The sequence below is a fragment of the Chaetodon auriga genome, chromosome 5 (assembly GCF_051107435.1).
Source record: "Chaetodon auriga isolate fChaAug3 chromosome 5, fChaAug3.hap1, whole genome shotgun sequence".
Taxonomy (NCBI): domain Eukaryota; kingdom Metazoa; phylum Chordata; class Actinopteri; order Chaetodontiformes; family Chaetodontidae; genus Chaetodon; species Chaetodon auriga.
In genome coordinates this window covers 4,501,948-4,517,568 of record NC_135078.1, presented here as the reverse complement: position 1 = coordinate 4,517,568, position 15,621 = coordinate 4,501,948, and the positions used below count along the sequence as shown (strand labels likewise).

General features: G+C 40.9%; 1 protein-coding gene and 1 pseudogene across 2 annotated transcripts; both read right to left on the bottom strand.

Moving 5' to 3' along the window:
• Positions 1-3,153: 3,153 nt before the first annotated feature.
• tm2d2 (TM2 domain containing 2) lies at positions 3,154-9,468 on the bottom strand. 2 transcript variants are annotated; one of them, XR_013077202.1, is made up of 5 exons: positions 8,993-9,348; positions 8,372-8,459; positions 8,169-8,284; positions 5,273-6,150; positions 3,154-5,236 (listed from the first exon to the last, which is right to left on the bottom strand). XR_013077202.1 is itself a non-coding variant. In XM_076731316.1 (4 exons), exons 1-4 carry the CDS (start codon positions 9,253-9,255, stop codon positions 5,937-5,939), a joined length of 681 nt encoding a protein of 226 aa, XP_076587431.1. In that variant the 5' UTR covers positions 9,256-9,468; the 3' UTR covers positions 3,154-5,936. The 2 variants fall into 2 exon arrangements, 1 of the variants encoding a protein (XP_076587431.1); XM_076731316.1 differs by having other exon boundaries at positions 3,154-6,150; positions 8,993-9,468.
• Positions 9,469-12,932: 3,464 nt separating this feature from the next.
• On the bottom strand, positions 12,933-13,406 carry LOC143320641 (RNA pseudouridylate synthase domain-containing protein 1-like; annotated as a pseudogene).
• Between the last annotated feature and the right edge of the window lie 2,215 nt (positions 13,407-15,621).

Genomic DNA, 15,621 nt, shown 5'->3' with positions numbered 1-15,621 from the left:
AGAATGAAAGAGCAAGACCTTCTTTCTGGAGCCACTATTTAACATAAATGTCCATCAATCATAGAGGATGAAAGCATCAGCAGTAGATATGCAAATTTCTACACCCATGGTATTATGGAGCAAGACACATCATGTTCCAGCTGACTGAGGTGAAACGCCACAGTTGTAAACACACCTTGGTATTCACGAACTACTGTGACATGCCCACACAGCCTACTCTGTATTGGTTATGAAAGACAGAAATGAAGGAGATTAAGGACAGATGTAAAATTAGAGGATTTCTTCGATTGCAGTGAACATCAAAAGCAGGTCGTTAAAGGTGTAGTTGACCCAAATCCATGCAGATTTTTTTATTTGCCTCGCTCTTAAGAAAGCAACGGCAGTACAATGGTGCTTAGTGGAGTTCCATTTGTGGTGCATCGAAACATTTCAGCACCGGCTTGTATTCACAGATGATGTACCGTTACTGTGCACAGACCTCACTATGAAGTGTTATACAAGCTGCTGACAGTGTGTTCTGTGGATTGTCTCGAGTAATGGGCATTGAGCCTCACGCAAGAACATTTTCATATTCTTAGCTGAAGCTTACTTTTTTCATGAGATTCGTTTGTACGAATGTTCCGAGTCAGATTCACCAAACTTTGTCAGCTGTACACAGTTGTAAACTGCTCAATGCAACCGAATAAATAGCACCTTCATGAGGAGATGTGTATAATGTTGCCTGTTCCCCTCTGTTTGTAGGCAGGTTTCATTCAGGAAACGAGACATCAGAGTAAAACCAGAATCACTCTTGTCTGCCTCCACCAACCAGTCAGTTGTATTTACACCTAAATCTGTCCAGACCCAGACAGAATATTGTGATGTCACAGTGAAGCTGACCCTTGACCTTTTGGACATAAAACGTCATCACTTCTTCATTTAATTCTTTGAGATATTTGTATGAAATTTGATCATAATTAGCTTTTGAATTCTTGAGTCATGGTCAAAAATATGTTGTGTGGTCACAGCGACCTTTGACCAACACATTCTAATCACTACATTCTTGAGTCCAAGTGGACATTTGTGCCAAATTTGAAGCAATTCCCTTGAAGCGTTCCTGAGATATCACATTCACGAGAATGGCAATTAATAAGATAAGGCAACAAAAAGACTTTCACACCAGGGAGCTTCAAGTTCTGCAGAAAAAAGAAACATAACAAATTTCGCAGCAGTGTCAGTAGTGATATTACCTGAAACAATTAGAAAATATTAATATAGCTGCCAACAATGTGTCACCAGAGCAGAGCAGTATTGTGACAGAAATAAGAGGGAACGCTTTGACATAAAGTTAGACACTAAAGGCACCTTTCCAATGTAAAACGCTCTGTGACTAACCTGACAGGTGGTCGTGTGACACTCACGGAGGTGTTAGAGGAGAGAGTTTTTCAGCTCACAGTTTCTGATGTTACACAGTGCAACAGAGGGTGGACCTGCAGACCGACAGCAGCTGAGTGAGAGAAGTCCCCAGAAACAACTGGAATGTTTGAAGCTGCTGTCACAATACGCCCATAAAATCATAATAACCTCTCAGTAAATTGGCAAAACATGATGGGGAATATTCATTTTGCTTTCAGTCTGTTTTCATCTTAGTCAAGTCTGTATCACATTTACTCTATATTGCGTGTGAGTGAGAGTGTTTTCCCCTGTGACGAAAGGCAAACTGTCTGTACATGACTCACACAACAGGTCTAGCCCACTCTTGAATTTGGTTTGTACCTAAGAGAAAAGTTCTACGAGAAAACTGGTGAATGAGAGAAATTCTCTCAAACCACTCGAACATACCACTGAAGAACAAATTCATGCATACAAGTGGTTCTTGCATGAGGCTCAACGTACGTGGAAGGAGGTGCTGTAATGTTTCAGTAAGCAAAGAATTCCACTCACATTTTTCTATTTTGAACAAATGTCACAGACAGATATCTCAAAACCTGGCCAAAAAAATCTGCATGGCGAGATACAATCAGAGGTAGGTGAGGGTTTTAATATGGATGAAACAATCCCTCAAAAGTTAACTGTGTGGGCAGCATATTTTGGAGAGCTATTGATTGAGCCGCATTTGACTATAGTGTCAGTATTTTTGAACAGCTTGACTTTGTGTATTTTTTCAGGTAATTTTGCAGGATAATAGACTGAGAAACCTTGAGTAAAGTAGTATCGTAAACTAGCTCTGTCTGTCTCTGTGTATACACTTTAGTTTTAAAAAGGTGGTATGTGGAATATTTTGAGGCGATAGTATTGAATACTTGTCATTTGGCCAGTGTAAACACACTGATCTCCAGTGTGTATTGTGGTTTATGTGTATGGAGTTGTGTTCTTTGTACTGCAGGTGATGCTACATTTATCCCTTTGATATTGGATTTTGAATATGAGCAGATGTATGTCAATGTAATAAAAACTTGAGATAAATAAAGGTGAAAGATTTGCATAAGGACAAACATAAAGTGGCTCCATTGATTGATTGATTGATTGCTTAATTGATTGTCATTTTCATTAAATATCACACAAGAACTGATGCTGTCATTTTAGAAACTTGTAGTATTCGGCTCCAACCAATGCTGACTCAAGTGACATCATTTGAGGCAATTCAGCAGCATTCACACAGCTCCCTGCGGAGCCACTGACGGCTTCAAACAACCTTTTCACAGATACAGTAGTCCTCCTCCAGACCCCTTCCCAGACTTTGATGTGCTGAACCAGTGAATTTGCCTTTAAAGTGAGATGATGTAACTTTATGGCAACAACCACTATGGCCAATTAGAAGATGAGACTTGCTAAAACACAGTGTAACAGCACTAAAGAAGATGTCAATGCCACAGTAATATTGACCTACATTTAGCTGAGAGTAACTGACATCAGCCGCCATAAGCTCCTGGTCAAATCGGTTTGAATCACAAAACCCTGGTTGCTTCTTCACAGATGTATTCGCTTTTCTCTGTATGTTTTCCACTGTTGTTGATCACATTACCGGAGCAACTCACGCTGCTCAATCAATCCAGTCTCAAAATCTGAGTCAATATCTTGAAGTGCTGAGTTAAAGACAACATCTCCTTCATTGACATTCTACCCTGCGCCAACCAGAGCTCATTACCGAATCTGAGAACTGAGGAAACAGACTGGACCAGACCCTTTTTATTGATGCGTAACAACTGTGAAGTGATAAATACAGCGTGGGACACTTTGGATTCCCTTTCACCGGCACAACAGGGGAATCTGGGTTTTTCATGAGCACACACAGCTTTAATTAAAAAGCTGAAGAACACAGGAAAGATCTACAACAGAACATTCTTCATTAACTGAGTGCTCCTATCCCTCAATGTTCTCCCTTTCAGTTTATTTTTGGAGTTTTATTGGAGGAGATCATCTGAAAAGGAAATGGTATAATCAACATAAGGCTCAAGAACATTTTAAGGAAAACTTTTTTTCTTTCAAAATACATAAAACATAAATAAATAGCAGTGTGGATTGAAGTTAAGAATACAAACTGCTTCCCAAGTGAAGCTTGTGTTGGGCAGATCAAGATTATATATAGATACACACCCACACCTTATTTTACAAGGCCAAGAGACTCCAGACGATAAAAGTTTTCAAAGAGGCATGAACACAGTATATTTCAGTCGGTTTTCATAAACTAATACAGGGCTATTCAGCAGAGCTGCATTTATATTCCACAATGAAATAGGACAAAGAATCACATTCAGAATGAAGATATATGAAGAACTCTCTGTACAGTTTTTTACACGTGTGCATTATGACACAGAAACTGCCGTATTGGGAATTAAGTGGAAAATTGCGAAATGTAAAGCAGTGTCTTAATGCCCCCCCCCCCCCCCCCAAAAGATGTTGAGCCAGCTGAAAATATACGGCCTGCTAAAACACACTGCTGGATGAGAAGAGCAGACGTGTTGACGATCATGTCTTCTTCAACTCTTTATGACCTGAGAGGGTTTTATGGATCCTTAGGTAATGAAACCTGCTCGATCTGTGAAGGAGCACATAAACATTCAGCCCAGGTAAAGAGGAGGAATTTAGCAAAGTGGAAGATGAAGATTTGAATATTTAATGCGTGGCCTGAGCCTAGCTGGAGAAAGTCAATGCAGATCAAAATTTGTTTTAGCGGGAGACATTTGAACGGGGTCAGGCTCTTCGTCTGAATGCAGAGGAGAGAAGAGCTGCCACACAGCACAGACGCAGTTTTTCCAGGTTAAGGACTTTACTGCTTTCCCCCGTCTCAAAACGTTCGAGTCAATACCGAAAAACACTGAATCGTCGCTGCATTATGTGAACACTGTCTTGAGTTCTGTGTTCCTACTTGCTTGAGACTATTAAAAGCAGAGAAGACAGAGAAATCAGTGGAAGAGGACAGCGGAGCGTCAAAGCTGAGCTGTTTGGTAATCTGAAGGAGGAAAGATGTGATGATAAGTCTGTGTCGGCTGTTGCCCTCAGGAAATTGTAGAATATTTCTAAGATCATTGCTCAGAGTTTAACTGCAATGGAGGATTCATGATCAGTATGAAATATTATGTCTGTGAGCAGTGACTGTGAACGAGGCTGTCACTCTGCAGTGTCTGCAGCTGCAGAAACACGGATTCCACTGTACATCAAGACCGAACGTGTTTTCTATCATTTTACACGACACATTCATCAAATCCCTAAACTTTCCAGGATGTGGAGGCTAATTGCCAAACTGGAGCCATATACCCTCGAAGAGCATTTTCAGGGATTTCAGGTCACTTTCACCTGTACTTCAGTTTGTTTGGTCCGAACAAAGAAAAAAAGACAAAGTTAGTTCTGGTTCATGTTCACACTGACTTGTTATAAACGAACCAGGAGCATGAACATGAAGTCATATGGACTGACAGGTAACTCACCGGTGTGACATTTTGGGTGGTGTCAGTCTTTCGTTACTGTAACATGGACCAACATGGGGATGAAGCTGAGCACAACGTGTTTATTTCTGTTTTCTCTGGTGTCACAGAAAGCTCATAAAGAATTAACTGATGCTTGTACAGACTGGAGCCTGGATACTACATATAGTGACAAACAAGCAGAGAGGGAGAAAGAAGGGAGTGTCTCAACTTGTTTTTATTCCAGCTAAAATCACATATTTACTATCAAAAGATCGTGTGGTTGGTTTGATTTGCTTTCACACCACAAATTAACCACCCTAAAGTATGCTTCTAAGAGTGATTAAGAGGGTCTCTGGTGGTGGTTTGTGGTGCAGAAGCCAAAGGACCAGCCACTGGATTTCAGGATGGTAGGTATAGGTGATTTTAGCAGGCATTCAAGAGCTACACTGCTTTTAAACCTACTGATTGTCTACTGTCAAGGAAGCAATCTTATAAGCAATGCGTATCTTTTTGCAAATGACTGGGTGATCGTGGTAACACAAATGTGCGCCACCACGTGAGTGCAGTGAATTTCACCAATACATCAGTTAAACACAGGAGTACTGCGACGGTTTTCCTACTCCATCTGTCAGTCAAGTCAGTGGGAACATGAAGCAGACCAGAACTCAATGTAAACACCTTTCCTTGATCCAGACCATATAAACTGAACTATATGGTTGACAAATTGGCACAAAGTCATGCTGTCATCACAGACACTCTGGTGAAAGCTATGAGTCATTCTTATGCATTCTCAAAGTGGGAAGTTTCAAGTGAATTAGATTAGAATAAAATCAAATTAGTCCTCATTTTTCTCAGGAGCCCTGGGAACTCTGTAGGAGTCCTAAGCAGGTCCCTGGACTCCACTTAGCACAGCTGAACTGTAAATCCACTCAGAACGAGCCAGTTCACAGACTCATATCCATAGCAGGCTGAGGCTAAGTGCCTGGAGTTCTCGATGCTTAACTGATAATATCTGACTAAGGAGCGGCTTCAGTCACACTGCTGTTGGTCTCAGTAGTATGTGCACCAGTTGCTGTAATCGCTGGGCATCAGGCCACCGGTGATGAGCAGGATCAAGTCCACAAACCACCAGATTCCCAGACCTCCCAAGGTGAGCAGCTTCCCGACAGCAGTGCCGGTGTGGCCCAGGCAGAAACGATCGACCCCAAAACAGCCCAGGAAGAAGGAGTACAGAAGCGTGGTGATGAAGTAATGTCCAGTGTATCTGTGAAGACCCACATTAAAAGATACAAGAGGATGTTTAAGGCAATAGCTGGAACAAAATATGTACAAAATAAATCATGAACATTTAATGTTAGATTTCAATCCTCAATCCTTTTTCTATCTAAAGTTACGAAATAAATATGCCGATATTTAAGCAGGAAAAATGTAAATATCAATAATGATGAAAGAAACTACTCGACTCTGAAAGAAGTTAGTGGAGAACACCTGCAGATGGATCCACACATTGTGTAAAAGCAACACCTGTTCTGTACAATATCACGGGTGGACACAGTTTAACCGAAACTAAACATTACAAGCTCCACAAAGGCAGCATTTATTCAAGCACCACACTGCATTAGTGTCTTTGTACAGGTGCTGCTTTGATTACGTCCGGACGCTGCATGTCTCTGATCTCTATGCAATTACTACAGAGAATAATCTCATGTGCTGATGAATGCAGAGAGATGCTGCGAGAACATGGTGCACTGTTAAAACACGGCAAGTGACAAGTGGCGAGTCTATACATTTGTAAACAGTGCCCTCTGATGGCGATGTCCTGATACCAAAGACTGTCATCTGAATTAACTGCATCAGTTACTGTACACTTTTGCAGATCTGGAAATATGTACAGCAACAGTGCATACTGTGTCCATGTATGAACATATTGTAACACTCCATGTGTGTTCAATACCAACATTTCCTCAATTGTGTTAGATTTTTTTGTGTGTGTATGCATCAGCCTCAGTGCTCATGTACAGGTGTTGTATTCAATCTCTGCTGCCATCTTCACCAAAGATCCATGCATGTCAACTAAGTCAACTAAACTAAATCCACACATTTATCGTTGACGGGATATATTTCAACCACTAGCTGATGAAAACCAAAAAAGTCCTACAAAAAAACAGTATAAAAAATGACAAACCGTGCAAGAACCATAAAACAGTATGATACGATTAAAAAGTACTTTCTTCATGATTCATCAAATATAAAAATGAATAATTCCTGTTGATAGACTCATTGGTTAATCAACTAGTTGTTTAGACTCTAAATTCAACATGTTAAAACAATTAATTGTTCAGCCGTGTGTTCATCTGTCATACCACCTGACCCTCATGTTCGTCTAGAAATCATTTCCCACAACATTACCTATGATCTATACTAGGTGTGACAGACAGGGATCACAGCCGATCAGTAAGTTTAAATCTCATTGGAGCAAGCAAGCAACAGTTGTAAGCTAAACCATCACTATAAGCCCAACGCATAGGTGCTTAGACATGACAATACTCTGACCATCAATATTATCACCATCAATGTGCAAAGGTTGTGCAAGTGCCATATCAGATTTCTGTGACCAGCCCATCTCAAAAACCCATGGCTAGACTGGTATGAATTATATCACTCATCCAACAGCAAGAAAGCTATTGATTTTGGTGACTGCAGCCTTTCCTCTGGTGCTGACATCTGATCTGAATGCAGTATCAGTACAGTAACATGATTCTGAGATGTGTGTAAAGTGCAGCAAGCTTCATTTTGTAGCTCATAGTCCTGGCGAGCACTGTCATGCTGAGTAGTTCTTTCTGTGAACTTTAGTTTTACACAGAAAGGACTGTCAGAGTATTAGCCAGACAGCAATGAGTAAGATACTTGCTAACAAGAGTGTAACATGTAAGCATGTTGTTCAGAGGTTTTGTGTATATTATGTTAGTGTTGAATGAGCGTTAATAAATGAGCGCCTGTAAGGAGTAATGTGAAGGTCTGTTTTGAGTTATTATATTTTGTTACATTTTAGTAATTCGGGTTAAACTAATTTTTGTGTGTGTGTATATATAGATATATATAGATATATGTATACACACACACATTTTTTATTCTCATTGCAAATTTCTTCTACTATAAAAAATATAGAATTTTTACCAATTTTAATAATTCACACATTAAATTGATACAGTTTTGCATGAGGATTGGTGTGATGGTTTTGACATGTGTAGTTCATACAGTGTCCAGCAGAGTGTCCCTTACTTAATGCAGGGGATGTTTCCTCTGAGGAACTCTCTGGGTCCGGCACACTCAATATCATCAAGTGCAGTGCAGATAACCGGCGTGTGGTTCACCTCTTTTTGAGTCTGGCCGCCCCACTGAAGATAAAAACAGTAAATGAATTAAGTGCAGAGTGATTAACAACGGAAGAAGCTCTAAAAAAAATCAAAAAAGTCAAAACTTACCCCGACACAACCATGGCCCATCTCCAGGAAGGCACTGTGGTTGCCTGCGTGATCGACAGGGTCTTGGCAGTAGATGAACTCCTCCGGTCTTCATCGCATTTTCAATGTGTAAGAAAAGACACAGTGAGGAAGGTAGCATGTCCCTGCTGTGAAAGAACTGACAGCCTACAACTGGATTCAACCACTTCCGGTTTGAACACTGCACACGCCAAACTCCATTCATAAAATCTGTTTACGATTCGCAAAAACATAGGTAGAACATGACATAGGATCTATTTTTAATTCTTATGACAGTAAATCAGCATACAAGACATTATCAATGCGGGATTTTAGTTCAATTAAAAGACCAGTCCACAACAGCTCGCAGCTGTTCAACACGGGATTAAGTGAAAGATCTTTTTTTAGAGTTGGCCCCATTTCATTATACGTATTCTAAAGGAACAGTTACATTCTGTGGTAAGTGCTGCTTGAGCACTGGACTCCTGACGCAACGTTATAAGTCAGCACGATCCAACAGATTTCTGAAACCAGTTTGCTGTGTCAGTCTCACAACAGCTGTCTTAGCATTAGCTAACATGTTAACGATAGCCTTCTAGCAAGACCGCTGACCATGTTACTTACAGATAGTTACAGAGGACGACTGGTGACGGAGGTTTGTACTCATAGGGCTCTGTATAATTCGCACTTTCCACTGGTATTTCATATTTTATTTCGGGCGGCTGCTCGCTGAACGGGACGGCTGTAGCTCCCTGACCAGGCGAAGCAGCAGGAGTCTCCGTCGTCGACGAGTTTTGGGAGTGAATTCCTTCCAGACATTGTAACAGAATGACCGTCAGTAGCAGCAGGAACTGTCCACACAACAGAATATAGCTTAGCGAAATCATTGTCACCCCCAAAATACCACATTAATCCTCATGAGATAGCCATGCTTAGTTAACAGCTACATTTAGCTAGCTACATTCGGATGTTTGTTTGGGTCTGATGTATGACGTCATCAAAAAGCGCGTCGAGAGGTGCGTAGGCCTGGCTCATCTGGAATAAGCTTAAAGACATGTTTGAGCAGTGTAGTGTGTGTGCGTGCGTGTGCGTGTGTGTGTCTGTGTCTGTGTCTGTGTGTCTGTGTGTGTATGACCAGGTATTTATCACGTTGTGGGGACAAAAATCTGTTTACACAGTCACACTGTGGGGACTCACCTGCCTTATGGGGACAAAATGCAAGTCCCCTTAATGTAAATCATTAAATTTTAGGGTGAAGACTGAGGATAGGGTTACGGGTTAGGTAAGGTTAGGTGAAGATAAAAACGTATAGGGTACAGGGTTAGGAATACTTACAGCTGTCCAACACAGCGCAGGTTTTGGGTGAATCCGTCAGAGAGCCTCACACAGGACAGGTGATTAGATGAGCTGCAATGGCGACATGTGTCCACCAGGTGTCAGGATTTCCCCTCCCTATAAACTCTAAGAACTGTTTGAATGAGCTGCTGTGACTTCTGTGGAGGAAAAACACACGTGAAGTAACATCCACCTGTGAACTGTAGGTTTTACATTCAAATGTGTTTTAGGGCTTCATCTGTATCTGTATGTTTATCAATACAGGTATTGATCTATTCCTAATGACCTCATCTATGCTCAGTAGCTTACCTGTCCCTGCCCATGAGCCTGATGGTAGAACAGGTGACCTGGCTGCACGATGTTGTCTGGGAACAGTGGTGATCCACAGCTCAACCACCTGAGGAACTGCTCGTGGAGGGAAACACCCACCATATCCTCGACCCTGATCCTCTACTGGTTCAGGGGAGATGTTGAGTTCCAGCCCAACAGGAACGAGAGGAGGAGGTGTCGATGGAGCAGGTGGAGGGTTGGCCATCAGGTCATAGATGGCCGCCTCGAGAGTGGAAACCACCTCTCCCCACTTCATCTCCTCGACAGCATGGTCGATTGTCCCGCTGTTAGTTGTCCCTGGTCTATTCCAGAGGAAACTGTCTGGTTACTGGACTCCTGTCACACACATTGACAGAAAGCTGCTTTTTAGACACTTGACACTGAGTAACATCATATATTATAGAGCATTTTATACTCATTTAGTTCAAAACATTTATGGAGCAGATACAGTTACTTTACAAATATGGATTTTACATGAATTTAACTCCTCAGCAACATATAAAGTTGTTAAATTTAGCTTCAAGTGGACCAGCTCCAACATTAAAATGCTGCTTACATGTTTATGCAAATAATAATAATACTCCAAAATTATAATTATGTCATAATGTGAGTTGTTGAAAGGAGCCAGTCTGCATGATGAGAACTTTTACTTTTAACATGACTTTTAAATTTCTCTACTTGCTCAGTACGATTTAAAGGCAGATGGAACATCCATCCATCCATTTCCACCCGCTTTATCTGGGGCCGGGTCGCGGGGGCAGCAGTCTGAGCAGGGACGCTCAAACTTCCCTCTCTCTGGACACTTCCTCCAGCTCATCCGGGGGGACCCTGAGGCGTTCCCAGGCCAGCCGAGCGACACAGTCACTGCAGCGTGTCCTGGGTCTTCTTCGGGGCCTCCTCCCGGTGGGGCATACCTGGAACACCTCCCTAGGGAAGCGTCCAGGGGGCATCCGATAAAGATGCCCGAGCCACCTCAGCTGACTCCTCACGATGTGGAGGAGCAGCGACTCTACTCTAAACTACCCCCGGGTGACAGAGCTCCTCATCCTATCTCTAAGGGAGCGCCCTGCCACCCTGCGGAGGAAACTCATTTCAGCCGCTTGTATCCGGGACCTCGTTCTTTCGGCCATGACCCAAAGTTCATGACCATAGGTGAGGATAGGAACGTAGATTGACCGGTAAATCGAGAGCTTCGCCTTTCGGCTCAGCTCCTTCTTCAACACGACGGACCGATACAGCGACCGCATTACTGCTGCCGCTGCACCGATCCGCCTGTCAGTCTCATGCTCCATTCTTCCCTCACTCGTGAACAAGATCCCAAGATACTTAAACTCCTCCACTTGAGGCAGGAACTCTCCCCAATCCGGAGGGAGCAAACCACCTTTTTCCGATCGAGAACCATGGCCTCGGACTTGGAGGTGCTGACTCTCATCCCAGCTGCTTCACACTCGGCTGCGAACCGCCCCAGTGCATGCTGAAGGTTGGAAGCATGAAGCTGGAACATTTGTATAATGAAGTATTTTCACATTACAGTATTAGCAATTTTACTTGAGTAGAATCTGAATATCAGTGATGTTTTTACAGTCAGTACAGTTTTGAGGTACTGCTCCATTTTCTTCTACTTTATATTTTTATTCCACCACATTTCAGAGGCATAAATTCTACTTTCTATACTACATTTATGTTACAGCTGTAGTTTCAAGTTACTTGGCAGATTAAGATATAAAAGCAATGATTATTTTATAAAATATAAAGCATTGTTACAGATTTAACTGGATCTGTTCCTGCGTGTGAAAGTATGACAGTCAGTGCTGTTGAAGTACTTACTGAAAAGGTTTGATGCTCAAGGATCGCTCAGTTTGGGTCTCTGAACTTGTCTTGATACAATGATTTCTGTGTTGTCGATGTGAAAACTGTGAAATCTTCTGGTGAAATGAAGCTGCTCTCTCTCTATTTATACACCCGGTTTAGAATGGACATTATGATGTCATGTGTTCTGATTCTGATTCTGATTCTGATTCTGATTCTGTCCATTCTAAAGCATCAGCTGACAGCCAGAGTTCATTTGTAAATATGGTGACCATTATCAGTGTCCCCATGTCCTTCTGTCCCCAGTGGAAAACTCTGACCACACCATTTAATTATGAGCCTCGAGCATGTTGAGATGTTCATTAACACCATTTTCAACAAGCTGCATTTATTTGCCTCCATGAAAATGAAACATTTGTTTTTATAACACATCTGTGGACACAAGTACATGTAACACCTGATGAATCCAATATTTTACATATAACAGAGGCGTTAAACAGTTTAAAGATGAAGAAACACATTTCAAAAGTAAACTTGAGTCATATAATATGCAGTAGAAGCAGCTCCTCTGTGTGGAGGCACAACACTTTTAGGCCATGAATCATGTGATGTGCTACAAAGCAGAGCTGGTTTGCTTTAAAACAAGTCAAGAGTCAAGAGATCAACCTTTATTATGTTTAGAGCTGGTTGTTGCTAATTCTCATTATGAGGAGCAGCAGTGGAGGAAGTCACAATCTTTATTGAAACATCCCTGAAAAAACTAAAACATCATTCTGATTTAATAACTTAAACAAAGATAAAGTGGAGTGCTTTTGAATGTATCATGGACATGAGTTTGTGATCAGAAAGCTTTGTAGTTCATGGTTATATTTGGTTTCAGATAGAATAGAATAGAATAGAAACTTATTCCAAACTTTTCTTCTGATATGAAGTAACATCTTTCTGTTCCCTCCATACACATCGTGTGTGTTTTTCCTCCTGTGGAGTTCTTGCCAATGGAGAAGTCCAAAGTTTGTGTCTCCTCTTCCATCCAGCCACGTACCTGGGAAGCAAGAAATTCTGAATTCATTTCATATCCTTGCAGATCTTTTTAATCAGCCCACATAGAGACACATATATGATACGAGCTCTGTTGTGCACATATTTTGTGTGACTGTGCTTGTGTTACAACCAGGGCGAGGTCGGCCTTGGTGACAGTGCAGCCCTTGAAGCAGCAGTACGCTCGGCCAGCAGCGGCCTTATTGAGGGCGACACAAAGAGCAAAGAGCGTCGCCTGTGGAGAAATCCAGCTGGTGACAGAACCTGTTGGGGAGAGAGAAAACGATTTGAGGCTGTGATTCTTGGTGAGCGTGATGTATGTGAGGTAATCTGGTGGGATTCTGACCTGAATCCATAGTAGGTGCGAGGGTCTGCCAGCTGAGGGAGGCGTTGCCGAAGTTGTGCCTGCACGGTGTGTTTCTCATACCACATCTTTTTGTCAATGCGGATGTCCCAGTGCTTGTCCACCACGATGCAGTCATCACTGGTATAGCACACGCAGGCTCTCCAGGCTGGCAGGCTCCATGCTCATCATGTCAGCCTTTAACTGACACCTCTCATACAGCCCTGCAGAGACAATGTGGCTGTCTTCATATTTCACTGTGTAACTCCCATTTTGACTGAATCAGGCAGTGGTGCAATAAGTACTTCAATCAAAGTATAAATACGACCATGTACAACGACCCTACTGAAAATACAAGTATCATCAGCAAAATTAACTTGCAGAAACAAGAGTAAAATACCTTTTTATGGAGAATGTCCCCTTTCATACTGTGACATTATGGCTTTACTATTATTCATGCCTTCATGTGTCGGCAGCATTTCATGTTGTAGCAGGTCTGAACTTCTTTGTATACTCTTGGTTGGTTTAATCTGTAACAATATGTCGTAGTTTATAAAGCAATCATATGTTTTGTTTGTTAAATGTCAATATTATGCACAGTATCAAGTTTCAAACAAATGTAGCTGTAAGTGGAGTGACAACTACAATATTCCTCCCTGAAATGTAGGGTACAAGCAGAAAGAAGAATACAATGGAGGTAAAGTAAAAGTACCTGAAGTTGTACTTAAATATACTTGAGTAAATGTGCTGAGTTTCCAGCACTGCAATCAGGCAGGCAGAGAGTCTTTTTCTTTATTGATCCCAATTTGGGAAATTATTCTGTTGCAATAGCAATTTAAATATGCAGACAAACACAAAATATACACAACAATTGTTTAAAAATGTAACAAAATATATAAACAAGAATAACAGCAGTTTGTTAAAATATAACTAAGTATAACTATAGTGATACATTATGTATTATAATAATATATATTATAATATAATAATAATACATATTATATAATATTATAATGATATAATAATATAATAAAATACAATATAACTCAGTATATAAACAAGTAGAGAGTGGTTCAAAATGAAAACACTGACTGCAAACAAAAACCACAAAGCTGTAAAACAGCCTCATTGACATTAGTGTAAAAGATCGTTTTAACCACAAAAACATGAACACAACATCCAACTCAACAGTAAAGTTAACATGAGGAGCAAGTAGCTGCTAGTAGCCTCTTCTACAGCGGACGTAGTGTTCTTGTTTCTCATAAATTAAGCTAACGTTGCTTTAAAGAGCCAGAAAGACAACTTTTTGGTGAAGTGGCAGCAAATATGTATAAGCTAGCATGTTAGCACCGTTGGTTTGCTAATGACTATATGCTAATAGCTTATGATAACTAGCCATGTGCTGCTGTCATAATACTGCGACTCTCTGGTTAAATATCACCGATAACTAGGCAAGGCTAAGTACATTTACCAAAAGAAAGTATATGTCTGTATATGTTGGTAAAGCTTTGAGATATGGACTAACAACTGTCTGAGAATAAAACATGGAAGTTCTTTTCTTACATTCAGCCCCATCTCTCCTCTTCAATGGACCACTGACAAAGTGTGCTCGTAACAGCTGTGCTGGAGAATGCCAGATGTGTGTTTGAGTTGCCATTTGAAAGAGTGCATGAGCTTTAAAATATTCAGTTTTTGGTGAAACATTTTGGAGGATGTAGTTTGTGATGCTGTTGAAGTGTATTGCACTTGGCAAAGAGGTGTCTCTATTATTTTGTCCACCTTCTATAAAGGCTAAATGAGGTTAGGCTAAATAACAGAAGCATCTAACTTTCAAGTCCATGCAAGAGTTGCATGGGTAAAATTATGAAAATGACTTGCAATATTTCAGAAAGCATGTCAAATCACCAATATCCCAGTAAATCTATACAACTACATAATGTTGTGAAACCATAGAAGAACAAAACTTGAAGTACTTGAATTTGGTAGCCCAGGCGCTGGGGTGCTTGATTTTACATATCCATAATTCATTTCCCTCCAGAAGTTTCCTGTGAAGAACCATGTGACGTGGTGCTAATTACAGAGAAAATACTGAGACACTTATCAGAGTTCAAAAGTAGTGAGTTGAGTTTAAATTTCCAGAGGAGTGTCCTTCAAAGAACTACAGTATTTAAATGAAATGTGCAAAAAATACAACTGAGTAACTAACTTAGTATACAAAGTGAAAAATCCAAGTAATTCAAAACAGAACTTTTCTTCTGTTTCTGAGCAGAGTGTTGAGGAAACTTTCATTCATGACCTCAGTGTGACTAAAGTACATTAATATTTCAAATACAGTGTGGTTTCTTATAGGCATTAATAAAAATGACTGCAGCTGCCAGCCAGGACGGTCATGTATCTC